The sequence below is a fragment of the Ptychodera flava genome, chromosome 19 (genome assembly GCF_041260155.1).
Source record: "Ptychodera flava strain L36383 chromosome 19, AS_Pfla_20210202, whole genome shotgun sequence".
Lineage (NCBI taxonomy): Eukaryota > Metazoa > Hemichordata > Enteropneusta > Ptychoderidae > Ptychodera > Ptychodera flava.
This window is the reverse complement of record NC_091946.1, coordinates 14,380,504-14,396,135: the sequence shown is the minus strand read 5'-3', so window position 1 is coordinate 14,396,135 and position 15,632 is coordinate 14,380,504. Positions and strand designations below refer to the sequence as shown.

Genomic DNA, 15,632 nt, shown 5'->3' with positions numbered 1-15,632 from the left:
GTAAACAAAATAAAGAGATATTAAAGTCGCCCATTTTTCATGAATTTTGTTTGATGAAAGATACTACTTTTATTGTTTGACATGTTGAAAGAAACTGAATAAATTGGTGACCATACATATATTAGACCCGTTTCAAACACGCTGCATGAAACCATGGCGAAAATGAATTAATGGTCATGACCATTAAATCCTTTTCGCGATAGTTTCATGTATCGTGTCTGACACCGGGGTCAAATATACGTATGTTCACCAAATCATTCAGTATCTTTCAACATGTCAAACAATATAAGGAGTATCTTTCATCAAATAAAATTCATGAAAAATGGCCGACTTTGTCCCTTTAACTTTCCAATATTACAAACGGTATTAACACAGAACCTTAAAGGAGCGCATTAAAGGATCAGCACCCCGTCATATTAACGAAATATATCCACTATTTAGTGCAAGGCTGATATTTTCTACACTAAGTCTTACTGGTTTGAACTCTTCTTTATCCAGGCACTCTTTTGTTCCCGATATCCATGAAATATATGTAAAATTTACTTGGAGTCTTCAAAATTGTGAAAACATCTACGTCTGTTTCTCTTGCAATTGTAGGTTATCTGACACACATATTTTTCTTTGGCTAACTTTCTACCGAGGATGTATAGCTTTCTTTTTGAGTACGTTGTGTATTTGAGAGCATATTCAACATATCAAAAAAATTCACGTGACACTCAAAAATAACACTCAACAGTAACAAAGACACTATGTTTATTTTCTTTCAGAGAATCTAAAACACAGTCGAGGGCAATACAGTGATCTTCAAGTTGCGAGGTGCAGCCAGATCATCGGGACACTGCGAAAATCCGTAGAAACAAGGTGGATTATAAAACCGACTTAAATAAATTTGTCAAAGCATATAAAGTATATTCACTCTTTGATAGATGTCAGGGTAGGGCCATGTCATTTGCAAATATTTTACAAGAAACTGTCCCAGGAAATGTTATGAATACTGATAGTTTTCTATGATCCAGAGAAAATGCTGTGCACAGTCCCATGACCAAAAAGTTTATCCAGACAAAAAAATAAATGACGATCATCTGCAGCGTTTTAAAAGTGTAACTGTCTCTAAGAAAACATTAGCAGGATCACCAGTCTCAGTTTGCGTACTTAAATTTGATTGAGATGAAACAAAATTTGTGCAAAACCACAGACTGCCAAATGTTCTGATCAGTGGTTGTTCTAAAAGAATTTTAGAGATGAACATGGCATAATGACTGCAACTATAGAGGCACCACCTAGTGCCTATTGATGACATGCATACTTTCAAAGCAACAGAGCTTTCCAAATATGAAAAACAGGGGTCAGATTTTCTAGCATCTAAAACTTGTGCAAACACTGATAATATTAATGACCGCTTCATATATTAATATATATAATCATCAACAACCGACTACACACACAAAGGGAGTTATGATTTGTGTCACAGTATACTTGAAAATGTTATGTTGTGTCATAAAGATCGAGTAATTGAATAACATTCATTGGCCGGTTGACCAAAATTACACACTTTATTGAGACAAGGAAGAAATTTCAATGTTACAAGCATTCATGACCCATGATGTACTGTATTATTCAATGGATCTTTGAAAATGCGTATCAAAATATGAGTGTTCATTGTCAAAAACACTAAAAAGGGATTTTTCATTTTCTATTGTCTATAATGAAATCATTCATCATTTCTATCCCCTTAAAATCATTTATTGAGTACCAGAAGTGCTTGTTGAAAATTGGCGGGCTCAGAATAACATAATTGTGCTCACTTATATTTTTTTAACCCAATTCGTAAATTTACTAACAATTTCGAAAGGCCAGGGAGAGCACAGGTTCACCAGCATAGCTGGGTTATATTCATAGACAGCTTTTACATCAAAACAGAGGCGTATTTCCCCATTTTAATTTGGTCGGTTACACAAACGAACCGAAAGTCAAGTTGCATGTATTTATCACCGGCCGATTTTCTCGTAAATCTTAGGGGTTTTAAAGACAGCAATAGTCATATTGTAAAATTGAGTATGGGATTGTATCAAAACTTCCAATCGACCCCTATCGACCCCTCTCGTTCAGGAGCTATAGGGCTCTATTTTCGTTCATCATTTTGCTTCATGACAGCTTTGTGCAAACAAATGCTGGACGTAATGTTTACACAGGCCCTGCTTATAGTGCATAGCCGGGGTACATAGCTGCTTCACGATCCGTCCATTATCACCTCGCCTGCACGGAGGTAAAGAGAGAGATGTAGGGTAGGGGCTTTTCTACCATCATGGTGTGCTAGTCATGTGTACAGGCTGGCTGGTTGGTTTGGCTTGAGAAAAATTGGGTATCATCACATTGTCACTATCAGTGAGAAGTGCTTCATGTTATTTTTCTGTTATTATGTATTTCACAGGTATCCCGGACAGGTATGCACAGTCATACAACAATGTAGCTTGTGTGGAAAAAAGAAATGTAGTATATGTAGATGTAGTGTAGAGTTGGTGATGGTAACTTTTACAAAATGTCTGCAAAAATAACAAAGCGGCAGCTGTTCAATGGTCATTCATCCTCCACCAAAACTACTCCAGAAAAACCAGTCAAAAAGAAACATGCCATTGGAGTCATAAAAACAGTAAGTAACTTGCCATGCTTGTACCTACTAAAATAGTACCTACTAACAGTAAGCGGGGCCATGTTTCATGTACATATGGTTCCCAAAGTTGAATGCTAATAAAGTCACTATTTGTCCAATGATACACAAGAATAAATGATGTATGACAAAAATTGTTATATATACAGTTATGATTTTTCAAAATTGATTAAACGTTATATAGGCTATGTCATGTAGGTTTGAATGCAATCACCATGTCATTTTGTGTGCTGGTGAGTTAAAGGTTTACCAACATGTATGTATGTAGCTTCTGGTTATGAAATTTCATTACGTATGTGCTGTCCTGTGGAATAACAACATTGTAATATTCATTTGCAGTCAAAGAAATGTCAGTGGACTGTTGATGAAGAAAAAGCACTTGTTGAGCACATCAGTCTATCAAAACTTGAACATGAATTCAGCGAATGGCCATATATGAAGGCAAGTAGTCCTTTTTGGATTGAAGCTGCAGCTGAAGTAAATAAAGTGGGTTTGAAAGGGAGAACAGGTATGTTTTAGTTGTTTATATTTATGTACATTTGCTGACTGATTTTTGTGTAATTTTGTTTGTATTGCTAACACCATTAAATTTTTACAAGATGCATTATTAAACACCTATTGCCAGGTCATTAGGGCTATAGCGCCCGTCTATTACCCCGAGGGGCCGTGTGTTAGCAGAAACACATCGCTATTCCCCGTGGCCGTAGGCCGAGTGGTATAGCGATGTGTTTCTGGTAACACACGGCCACGAGGGGTAATAGACGAGCGCTATAGGCCGAATAGAGACCAGGCTATAGATGTTTTATATCACACCACTTGCTCATGTTGTATTGATATATAGTTTTTAATGTGTTTTGATATCTTGCACCGCAACAATCCATTGTGACAAGTTTACTGGGCGACGTTTCCACCGTGACAGCAGTTTCAATTGTACGTGGTACCACTTTCTTTCAAAACATATTCTAAGCATACCTAGCGACATCCTTAGTTGCACTTTAATCTTTTCCGTCGATGAGTTGTTCAAGTTCCTACGCTGTTGGAATGTTGGAAAATGTTGGAAAATCTGTTTTAGAGAATGTGTTGTCACGTATCCCAGTTGCACATCACGTTCTAGTCACCCGCCATTGTTGCAAAGCTGCAGACAACACTACGGTCATATGACCGGGCACTAACTTGGTCAGAACTATTTCCCTAGGGAAATAGCTTTCAAAAAATGCCCTCTGACGTCACTTTTGTTGATCCGATGGGGACTAGACGTATCGATTTTCTCGTCAAGTGACGTATTCTGGCAAATTGCGACACTGAATGAGCATGTGGCGTGTTATAATGCCTCCTAGTAGAGAACACGAATCGTGTAATATGGAGTGATCGTAAGGAAAGCATATAAGTAATAAAAATTTGTGACAGTGTGGGTAAATAGTAAACTTCCACTCAAGAAAAAAAGAAAAGTAAATTCAGTGTTTTAATCTTCGTTCATTTTGTTGCAGGTAGTGCTTGTAGACAACGTACAGTAGAAGGTGAAAACTCACTAAAAGCAAGATTTTGCACCCTTGAGAAGGCAGAAGTGAAGTTTGGAATCTTGCAGGTTGATCTTGATCTTCATCACATAGGTACAACAACTACACAGTCGCAATCTCAATCAACTCTTGCAGATGGACTTAAAACCCCAAAGATTCTGAGAGTACACAATTCAGACATACCACCATTATATCTTCTCACAAGCCCAGAAGTAGTGAACATGCTGTCCCCTGAAGTAAAATCAGCTGTCATTGAGCAAGTGTTTTCATCAATGAGTGCAAGTGACCAGCTATCTGTATTAAAGTCGCTGGTAACATCAACAGAGAAGAAGAACCTACTGCCAGCTACAGAGCATAGCTTTCAGTCATTATTACTACATCGTAATGTTGTCAACCCTCCAAATGACTACGTCCAGCTGTCCACTGCTCCAATCAAGAAACGAAGATAACATCCCTTATGAGTTGTTGAAAGCCATTGGTTTACAAAGAGATGATGGATCGATCACCACGAATGCCACTGGACAGAATGCCATATCCAATGATTTGTTATGCCATTAAATTCTTCAACAGTTCAGCTCCATCACAGGTAAATTTCATTAGTCACTGACATTAATATGTGTACTCTTTCATACACTGTGTAGATTAGTCTGCCTACTCCTGAAATGTTGTACTCTGTTCAGCTGACAATGTGTTTAAGTTATTATTTTTCTATTTTTTTTAAACAAAAGCGTATTATAAATTTTGTTCTTTCAGGTAAAGTGTCCGGAAATTTATCTGCAGTGGTTGGATACCATGTATGCAAATTTTGGTGAACGGTTCGTACAGCTGTACCGAGGGCCCTGTTGGAATGGTGTATCAAATAGGGACTATCACACTCAGAATGTAAGTATTAGTAGGTGAAACCTGGAAATTAATTGGAGTGTGGTACCAACAAATAATGATTTCAAAACAGAAACTTACATATGTCAACACACTGACTTGTTCACAATGCAATAATGCAGTCAGATGTTTGTGCTGCTATAAACAAAAGCAAGACAGGAATTTGCTTCATAATGCATTGCACTTTTCTTCAATATGGATAAAATGTAATCTTTTATGGATAAAACATTTTTAAACTGATTTTTTAGCGACGAAGTTACGTAACTGAGGTAGCTTATAGAGTTGGGAGAGGCAAAGTTGACGTCATTTCCGTCAACAACTTCCGTAAAACTATTTTGTCACACCACGTGATCACCACTTCCGTAAAACTATTTTGTCACACCACGTGATCAGTGTTATCTAACGACTATAGCATACCATTCACGCTGCACACTCACTATCAGCGAAAATAGTATCGTGTTGGATTGACATATAATTGAACTTAGAGCGTACGTGTGAGTGTATTGGCTTACATGAAAATGCGATAGACAAGGATGCATTTACATTAGAACGTCCATGCTCGATCAAATTGTTTTTGTTCTGTCAGTGCAAATTACGAGATTGGTGGATGTGGATGGACATCTTGTGTGCGTTTGGTCTTTGTCTGACATGCATGTCGTTTCGATCTCTTTTTTTACTGTGCAGGGGAGAATGAATTATGTTCCTCATGGGTTTCAAATATGTAAAAAAAATACGAAGTTTTGAGTGGATTTACGATTTCGTTTGCAAAATTACGAGCGAAAATTTCAGCTTCCCATTTCATCGGCGCGACCGTGCAAGAAACCTCAGTCTCCTACTACCTCCGAGGCTCCATGATCACATGTTGTACCACACGAACATGAAAGGCCTCTGAAACACTCAGTGTGTAAGCGTGTGGAAATTTTCGTAGTGTTTTTTCTCATTTAATTTGGCAAATTATCAGCAAAAACCTCAATAATTCAAGGTAACCCTTTCTTCTTAATCGCTTCCTGGAGTTTCAAAGTCATACCAACGAAAATGAGTGAAAAATTTCGATGCAAAAATCGTGCATCGGCGAGAGTAGAAAATGAGAGTATTCTTACAGAAATAGCCCATGATTCGAGCTTGGTTTTCGTGTTTTTCGTTTGAATTTTGGCCAAATAGTCGCTTTTTAGCGGGTTTGAAATTTTCAAGGCATCTAAAAACATTAAAATGACTTTTCATTAACAAACGAAATAAAAAAACTGAGAAATTCAATTATTATCTACAAAATAAAAATATTTTTGGCAAGTGAATCATGCAGCTAAAAAGTGAATAATCAATGTTTTGGACGAGTACGTAGTGTGAGCGATTTTCGTGGGGATTCCCCGACCGTTCGTTCATTGCTGTGGCGCTCGAATACACAGTCAGTTTCTGTGAAACGGGATGAAATTTTCTTTCAGGCGAGGCGTTTCAAGTTACTCTTGAGAAAAATTACTTATTTTATCAGTTGTGGTTTTACTGTTTTATGACACACGTTTTTGAGTCAATCGCTTGTTGACCTGAAAAACAACGATATTTAGTACTCTTTTTCAACAGACTTTTTATAGTAAGTAGCCGCGGTAACAGCTGTCAAAATACTATCGTTTTCAAAGTACATTTTGAGTGAACTTTGTAAATGAACATTCTGAACCATCGTGTAATGTTATGCTTGGAATTTTGTTGCTTTTGAGGTTTATTCGTGGGTTTTTATAATTATTGTTTAAGTTAGTTATATTTTGTGTTTCTTTCCATCATCAAACATTGACAAGTAAGCTTGTAAAAGTAGCCTTAAATCACTTAAATTAGAATTATGTGTTACTTTCTGGTTTTGTAATATGTAAATAAATAAATAAGTTGATTTCTTTTGATCCTTTCCACTTATTGGTATTTTTTCCTGGTTTAAAGTTACTAATATCCTTAACCCTTAGTCTCTACAATCTTAGAAAAAAATGAAACGATTGATTTAATTTAATAAAAAGAAACTTATTGTGACACAGTTCAGTCATTTTCATAACTCTGGTTCAAAATTCAGTGTGCTATACTCATATCTTGGCAGTGCTGAACTCTAAGTTCTGTCATAGTATCTGCAATTGGAGAATTACTTCACATAGAATAATTTTTAAATGTAAATCAGTGCTGTTGAAGATTATTTAATTGTCAGGGTGTTGCAAAATCTTGTGTGTATATAAGTATGTCCGGTTCTGAGATGAGCTGTATTGGCATCGAAAGGAATTTGTTAATAACTGACAATTTAATTAATACAATCAATTTTGAAATTTACTCAAAACTTTTGAGACTGAATTTGTAAATTTACTAAGAATTTTTGGAAACTAGAGGGGAAACAGACATAACAGTGTGATGGGCGGACCAGAAAGTCCATGGAAATCAAGCAGGTTGTTCTTACATGAACATTGCTGTTTGGTGTGTTGATTTGTAACACGTATACTATGCTAGCATGTTTCAACACCCAAGGAAACATTTGCAACTTTATAGTCAATGCGACATATTAATAAAATTATTTTAATTTTGTATTGGAATATCACAAAACAATGTGGTCATCATCACAGTCCAGCTGTTATGAGTAAGCATGTGTACTTGGCTGGACCGATCAAGTTTCTGCAAAAAATCATTTCACTGTCAATGACAAGCTAAAGTGACGTCTTTAATAAATGTGTCCATTCAATATCCAAAGAAAATCAAGGCTATCAATGACACGAAGAAAGTTTGTCAGTCCCCACGGATGAAGTCTTGGGGGACTTATAGATTGGGTCATGTCCGTCTGTCCATGCGTGCGTGCGTACGTCCGTCCGTGCGTTCACGCAGACATGCCCTGGTCAATTTCTTTCAAACTTTGCACAAGGATAGTACCCTACCCCATACAGATGCACGTCGATTTGTTTCACAATGCGATCAAATTTGGCCGTGTTAGACTTGGAGGACTTTTTAGTTTACACCTCCTTAGACTCCCATGTATAAGGCAGTTCTCCATAGACTCCCATGTATAAGGCAGTCCTCCATAGACTACCATGTAAAGGCAGTTCTCCATAGACTCCCATGTATAAGTCAGTTCTCCATAGACTCCCATGTATAAGTCAGTTCTCCGTAGACGCCCATGTATAAGGCCAAGAAAAATAAAAATTTAGTTTCTCATCGTATTCTAGTGCAAAAAGGATGCAGTGACACAGTTTTTAGTTCCCATGGATGAAGTCCAGGGGGCTTATAGATTGGTCATGGTGTCCGGGTCATTGTGTCTGTTCGTCCATCCGTTCGTCCATCCTTTCAAACAGATATCTCAGACATTTTGACAAAATGTCACATGACCTTGGTGACCGTTGACCTCAAATATACGTATTTGTCCATAACTCAGTAACCACAAGTGCTACACCCTTCATATATGGTATGATGGGATGACGCCACATATTCTACCTCATTAATTATGCACATATCTAATTTTGAGCGAGCCAATAGAGCTAGAGGTCTGATTTTTGGTATATAGGGATAACTTAGCAATACAATTTTTTATACAAAATGTCACGTGACCTCAATGACCTTTGACCTCAAATATACATATTTGTCCATAACTCAGTAACCACAAGTGCCACACCCTTCATATCTGGTATGATGGGAGACCTTATGACGCCACATACTGTACCTCATTAATTATGTGCATATCTTATTCTGAGCAAGCCAATAGAGCTGGATGTCTGATTTTTCGTATATAGGGATAACTATAGCATAGAAATTTTTTGACAAAATGTCATGTGAACTTGATTTTTTACCTAAAATATACGTTTATGTCAATAAATAAGTACCACAAGTGCTATGTCCTTTATATTTAGTAGGATGGGAGACCTTATGACAACACACATTTATTATGCACATATCTAATTCTTGGCAAGCGAATAGAGGTAGAGGTCTGATTTTTGGCATATAGGGATTAATTAGCAATACATTTTTTTTAAATGTCACGTGACCTCAATGACCTTTGACCTTGATTATACATATATATGCATATCTCAGTAACCACAAGTTCTATACCCTTCAATTTTGATAGGATATTAGACCTTAAGATGTCACATCTTGTACCTCATTTATTATGCGCATATGTATTTCTTGGCTGGCCAATACAGCTACAAGTCTGATCTTTTTTCCGAATTTAGAACCATAACTTAGACATGCCTCATGTGCTTCAAATTGGAAACAACGACATAGACCTATGTGCCCATAGATCTCAACATATCAATCCAGTGATACTTCTTAATGACCACATTTCCCTGCCCCATCAAGACTAATACTCCTATTACTATGTCATTGTCAATGACTTGTTAGACTTGTTTAGAATTATATTTTCATTTTAAACTACAGTTCTTTGATGCAGTGTGGTCGTCTGGCAATCCATCATCACGGCAGATGTAGTGCATGCAATACACAGTCCACACTGTCCAATCATGCGTGCATGTTTTCCTGTTATAATTCAATTGGGTCAGAATTTTGTAGCAAGGAACATACAAAATCTTGCAGATAAATCAATTTGGATGATCTATGTACATCTATGCAAATTCCAAGTTTGGTGGACATGTGAAAATTATGTTTTTTGCCTTCATGTACAAGATGGCATGTTTACCAAGCTGGACGCTCACTGCTTAAAAAAACAATAGGTTTTATTACAGTTTCACATTTCAACCCTTTCTTTGCATCTTTCTCAGCAACATTCCCCAAACCTCTCTCCTTGCATCCCTACCGCTAAATGCACTGAGGAGCACAGTGTCATCATTGACGCTATTTTTTTCTAAAGGCAAGAGTGAATATACCATCTGTGAGTACACGAAGACTTAGAGTCAGAGCTGAAGAGAATGAGTTTAAAGCTGACACCTCAATACAGGTAAACACATTAATACATTCTTTCATTTGACGCCTGATGTGCATGATATTTATAATAGCTGATACCCCAACCTATTTCAATCAACATTGAAATTTTAACAAGACTACATAAAGATAATAACGTAAATTGTGTGGTTTTTTCTTAACTTTCAGACATTTGCTTTGCAACAATTGAAACAAATATCACCAGGAACAAGACTGTGGATTAAAGCAGATGGGACAGACATGCATCCTGTATTGCAGGAATCCAAAAGGTAGCTTTGGCATGGTGATGTTGACATTTGTGATGGGAACCTTGCAGCTCTGTACCGTGACTATAATGACAGGCGTAACCGGTTGAAGTAGATTGTCAAAACAGTTAATGGCAATGTGGGTTCCCTTCAGAGGTGGCATGAAGACTTACAAGATGACAGGGTATTCCTCAGAGAGGGACAAAAAGCAGCAGTGGCGAAATTCAACAAAAAGCAGGGGGACAACAACACACCTGAAAGCACATTGATGAGACTCTCATGGGAGGTACATGAGTACACTATGCTGCACCAAATCTGTGATGAATACATAGATGTCTGTGCATGCTATTTACAGGAAATTAATGAAGATGCTCAACGCAGTCCAAATCATGTCATAGCTGCTATTCACGCTGAACTCAATGAAATGCTTGAATACCTAAGAAATTTGTACAAGAAGAAGAGAACAGCAGCCTCTCATGTATTGGTATTCATGGTAGCTGATGAGCAGCGACAGACAAAGCCTTATGCACTACCAGTACGTTATATCCTGTATGACTCTTTGAAGGACAGTACATATCAGAGATTGATGGACGAAGTGAAGAAAGAAATTGTGAAAGCTGGATTGAAACCAATAGGTATGTGAAGTCAGAAAACATTGATATTCCTGATTAAAGTTCAACCCAATTATGTGTATTTTGCTTTAACTTTTTTGTATTTTATTTGATGGAAGAACTATTACTATGTCTTCTAGGTAGTGTAACAGATGGTGAATTCAATAGTTGCCGCTATAACAGTATTAGTGGGAAACCGACGTCAGTGTTTAAGCTGAGAATGATGGCTAAGGACAAGGTTTCCAGATTGCATCCCAAGACACTGCTAGAAATGCTGCTAACTAGGAGAGGTAGGTAAAGTCTTATTTTTCTCCATGGCCAAAAGAGTGTGATGTGCATCAATAAATCCAAACATAACTTTACTAAAAATGTGGTTTAAGATACACTTCAGAACACATATTGACTCGTCATTTTTTCTCGTAAGACACATATTTAGCTTTCTGTAGGTCTCTGAATGACCACAAAAGTAACTTTGGTAACGCACAAGTATGTTACCCCAAACCCAAATGATCGAAAAAGAAATTTAGTGTTTTTTTGTGTGTGGTGTTGTTTTGAATGGATAATTATTATCAGCAATTTTCCATTGGTTACAGTGAACAATGAGGGTATACATGTCACTGAGAGACATAATCCTGCAATACCGCAGTCTACGATTGCACGTGTTGATGAGCTGCTTGCCAGAGGATGGTCCATGAGAGATGTCTTACTGCACATTCGCCAGGGGCAGTTTCCTCATGAAGATTATGCACCCTATCCATGGAGGGCCAAGACCCCAGAAAGTCAGACAGACCTGTTGAGGTCTATTTTTGCACAGTTCGAGTTCAAAGCCTTGGTATCAGCCCACAGCACCGCAGAGCAGTTTTCATACTTATGCATATATTCCAGTATTGGATGAAGACACAAAGGATTTTTTCACAACAGGGAAGATCATAACCACATCCTAAAGCGAATTCCCAACACACCAGATCCGGAGGACCAGATGATATCAACCTACAAGCCTTTAAGGAAACCTTGGAAGACAGCCGTACAGGGTTGACATATCCAGCTTTCAAGGGTCTGAGGAAATAGTCTGTTGAGGATGCAGAGAGATTGCTGTCATATCCAGTGGCCAACTTTATGGAAGAACAAGGGTATGAAGAAACGGCTCATTATGTAAGAGTTGTAGCAGGTTGGCATGAAGCCAGTGATGGTCGAGGCTTGTCACAGTTGCAGCGCCAGAAATATAATTACAACATGCTGAATCTGATATTGGAAGAGCTAATGCCATTGTACAGAGATGTATATGACTTTGCCACTGTTGATATTAACAGGTAAATAAGAAACCAGTTAAGTATGCAAGGTTAAGGTTTTTCATTGTGTAATTGTTACTTTCAGGCTAGATAAAAGTGTGACTCTCCTTATAAAAATTGTATTTGAAACAATGTCATGATTGTGGATGCACAAGATGCATGGTGACAGTTGAAACACAAGGTGATTGTTTTGGCTGCTCACCAAATCATTGATGCTATGTTAGGTTTTACTGTCGTAGACAATGACCCACAGTGTAATTGGGTCAAGAATGATGTTAGCGTGTATGAAATTTCAGGCCCAATTATGTAACGGATAATACACCTGGAATAAGACTGAACAATCCAACAATTTTTTTAACCCTTTCACCATAGTTTCCAGTAAAGAGGTCCAACTTTAACACAGAAAACAGTGAGACTAAAACAAAAACATTTGTGACAGGTCAAGGGATTACTGTGTAGCTCAGTCATTCTGAGCATGAATTCTATGACTAGATGGTTTGAAACCATATGTTGTGGGTTTGAATTGTATCAGACAGTTATATAATGTGTAATATGTTTTTAGCTCACATTTGGTGTACCAATGTGAGGTTATCGAATAAGCTGAATCAGTTCATTTGCATCTGATTTGCATGTCTGTATGTCTGTATATTTGTGGGTATGTGTGGATGTATGTCCGTCACACACAAAGGCTCCCATACCACCAAAGCTACCATCTCAGTATTTGGTGTACAGGTAGATGTAGGGGTTGAGATGTGAATTTGTTCAAATGAACACATCAGTGTCAAAAATGTGCAAATGACGTAAGAAAAAGGGAAATACTGCAAGTGTGCAGGAGTAGTGGCAGTGAACTGAATCAGCCTACACATCTGAATAAGAGGATTTTGACCTTTAACCTATTTGTATGCAGGGTACCTATTATGTTTGGGAGTGGTAGCAGTAACTGAAACAGCTAATTGATCATTTCCTGTCATTGTTTATGAACTGTGACATATTAACAGATCTGCTTAAACCATATGGATGTCTATTTTTGTACATCCATGGTAGAAAGATTCTCTGCTATGCATGTTGCTAAAGTTGACCTTCAGTACCTAAAGTTTCAGATTTAATTTACTTTTGTCATTCTTAATTTTCTGGTTTAAATATTTCTCGTTGTTTTTTCTGGTTGTACAGTGCAGAAATTGTCATAACATCAACGTATAATTTTCCTGCACTGAACAGATAGAAATAACACTTATTGTTGATCTTTGGTATGTATCAATTCTGATCAAATTTGAGCGACACCGTATAATTGGGGTATTTTTATGTTTTGTAGTTTAAATATGAATATTTTTTTCTAATTCCTTTCAGACCATTGCAAGGTATAAAGGGATTTTCTCGAGAAACCATCATTGCAGTGGTAACAAATATTGAGTCCCAGGAATTTAGGAGGCGACAGATTGCTACAAGTAACCTCCCGCAAGAGCATCCTCGTGCTGGTACAACTGATGATGTGGAATGCTTCTTCAGTCTGCTCCGTAAAAAGCTGGGTGATTCATTCACACACAAACAGTTCAAGTGCTGCTGGAGATCCATGTGCAGGTATGTCTGCCTTATGTCAAAACAGCTTGACTAATTTTGAATGAGGCAAAACCATGGTGTAACTTAAATATGTATTTGGATTAGTGTTAGGGCCATGAATGGCAACTTTTATCATCTGTAAGATAGCAAGCACTGAATGAAAACATTATGTTGCTGTGTGAAAGAGTTTGAATTTTGTGTTATGTAAGATCTGTGATTTTCATAATCTGCAAACCAAATGATGGAATGAATGGGAGTTGTTTATAACCATTACAATGTTTTGTGTTTATGACACTAGTTATGCATGAAAAAGCTTAGTTCAAGGTGTAGAAATTCTTTAAAATTTAATGACCAGTACTATTTACTAACTTTATGTAATAAAGCAATGCAGAATGTTCTTCTATGCTTATGCTGTATTTTTTGGTCATTGATTTCCAGTGAATTCTGTAAAAAGTCGAGACCAGACTTGCCATTTTATTATTTCACTGCAAGCAGCCACTACAGAGATGAGAATGAACCAAACTTTGATGAGAGTGATGAAACACCTCGGTTACACCAAGTACAAATGCGTTATAGAGAAGATGGGTCCATTTTTGCTGCTGGAAGAGCCCAACTACCTGTTCGTAACCATCTATCTGTAAGGGCAAGATTTCATCGGACAGCTGTTGATTTGCCCCCACCACCAGGCTATGAGAGAACAGGGGAACATGATTATTGAAACTCCAGAACACTGACAAATGTAGCCCAACAACAAGTTGCTACACAATAACATGGTCAAAAAGACACAATTGTAATATATTGTTCATTTATTTTTGTGTGAAAAAATCAAAGGAAATAAATATGTACATTAATAGTGTGAAATATGTAGCGTGAATTTCTGGAAAAGAAATGTAACTTTCCTTTCAAATTCTGTAGTAGAATAGATCAAAACTAAAAACAAGTGACATAACGGCCGACACAGCCTTGCTTTGTAATGTTAAGAATAACTATTTTTGACACATGTTGATAAAAAAGCTGGCAATCTTTGATAACTCATTTAAGTGGCCTTACAAAATATGTCAAAAATAGCTGCAAAAATACACAATTACAATGGAAAATTAAATCATCATTTACATGTATCACATTAACATCATCACTGAGAACATCAACCGTAGCTGAGCAGTTTTTTGTGAAACAATTTTTTTGATCAAAAGCAAAAAGTTGCCCAAAAATACAAAATTATGAATTTATTATTGTAATTGTAATATATCACATTTTGATCATCCCAATGAACCTGTACATCAAATATCAAAGCTGCCAGACAAAGAGTTTCAGTGAAATACACTTTTGACCAAAAATGACAAAAATTGCCGTTAAATACAAATTTGCATATCTCTACACAATATCAATAAATCTGATATAGGTCAACCCAAGGGACCTATCCCAAATATTAAAGCTGTCTGAATTGCTGTGTTAAAGATGTTCTGACCACAATTTAAATAGATTGACTAAAAAACATAAATTTCTGGTTTTCACCACATTTTGAAAAAAGCTGAGGTCACCCGAAGTGAACTGTACATCAAATTTCAAAGTAATTAGATATGTGGTTTCAGAGAGGCAATTGTTGACAGATAGATGATGGAAGACAAGGAAATTTGATAAGCTGCATCATTGACAGTAGAGCTAAAAACTATATTTACAATGAACGGGATGGAATGCAGTATCTATTTGATGGGTCATCTTTCAGCCACTTCCCACGTTTTGTAACCAAAGCAAAAGCAAAATATCTAGGCGCATATGTTGTTACTTGAAATTTGGGTTTTGTTAATTCAATTTAAACAATTTCATTATTTAGCAGAGCTGTCTGTACTTTAGGAATTTTTTCCACACCTACAAATCCAAGGAGGCTCCAACTACCCTGTATATGTGCTTCAAATTTCAGTGCATTGGCATCTGCTGAATTTTTAAGATCCCTGGCAACCCTTACTTCAAATTCCTCTTTT

At 37.0% G+C, this 15,632-nt stretch overlaps 2 protein-coding genes across 2 annotated transcripts; both read left to right on the top strand.

The window, feature by feature from the left end:
* Positions 1 to 4,711: 4,711 nt before the first annotated feature.
* On the top strand, positions 4,712 to 11,699 carry LOC139119020 (uncharacterized). The gene is made up of 5 exons (XM_070682633.1): positions 4,712 to 4,771; positions 9,878 to 9,964; positions 10,348 to 10,828; positions 10,945 to 11,094; positions 11,398 to 11,699. Exons 1-5 carry the CDS (start codon positions 4,712 to 4,714, stop codon positions 11,697 to 11,699), a joined length of 1,080 nt encoding a protein of 359 aa, XP_070538734.1.
* A 288-nt stretch (positions 11,700 to 11,987) lies between these two features.
* On the top strand, positions 11,988 to 14,578 carry LOC139118241 (uncharacterized). Its single transcript, XM_070681520.1, has 3 exons — positions 11,988 to 12,114; positions 13,441 to 13,671; positions 14,089 to 14,578. The coding sequence occupies exons 1-3, from the start codon at positions 12,038 to 12,040 to the stop codon at positions 14,366 to 14,368; spliced, it is 588 nt and encodes a 195-aa protein (XP_070537621.1). The 5' UTR covers positions 11,988 to 12,037; the 3' UTR covers positions 14,369 to 14,578.
* The last annotated feature ends 1,054 nt before the right edge of the window (positions 14,579 to 15,632 follow it).

What these genes read in the sequence shown, in the direction of transcription:
- LOC139119020 (XM_070682633.1), top strand. Translation starts at nt 4,712, where the DNA reads ATGCCATATCCAATGATTTGTTATGCCATTAAATTCTTCAACAGTTCA. An exon ending in AAGCTGACACCTCAATACAG is followed by an intron (nt 9,965 to 10,347) that starts GTAAACACATTA and finishes GGTTCCCTTCAG; the next exon opens with AGGTGGCATGAAGACTTACA. An exon ending in AGCTGGATTGAAACCAATAG is followed by an intron (nt 10,829 to 10,944) that starts GTATGTGAAGTC and finishes TATGTCTTCTAG; the next exon opens with GTAGTGTAACAGATGGTGAA.
- LOC139118241 (XM_070681520.1), top strand. Translation starts at nt 12,038, where the DNA reads ATGCTGAATCTGATATTGGAAGAGCTAATGCCATTGTACAGAGATGTA. An exon ending in GCCACTGTTGATATTAACAG is followed by an intron (nt 12,115 to 13,440) that starts GTAAATAAGAAA and finishes AATTCCTTTCAG; the next exon opens with ACCATTGCAAGGTATAAAGG. An exon ending in TGCTGGAGATCCATGTGCAG is followed by an intron (nt 13,672 to 14,088) that starts GTATGTCTGCCT and finishes ATTGATTTCCAG; the next exon opens with TGAATTCTGTAAAAAGTCGA.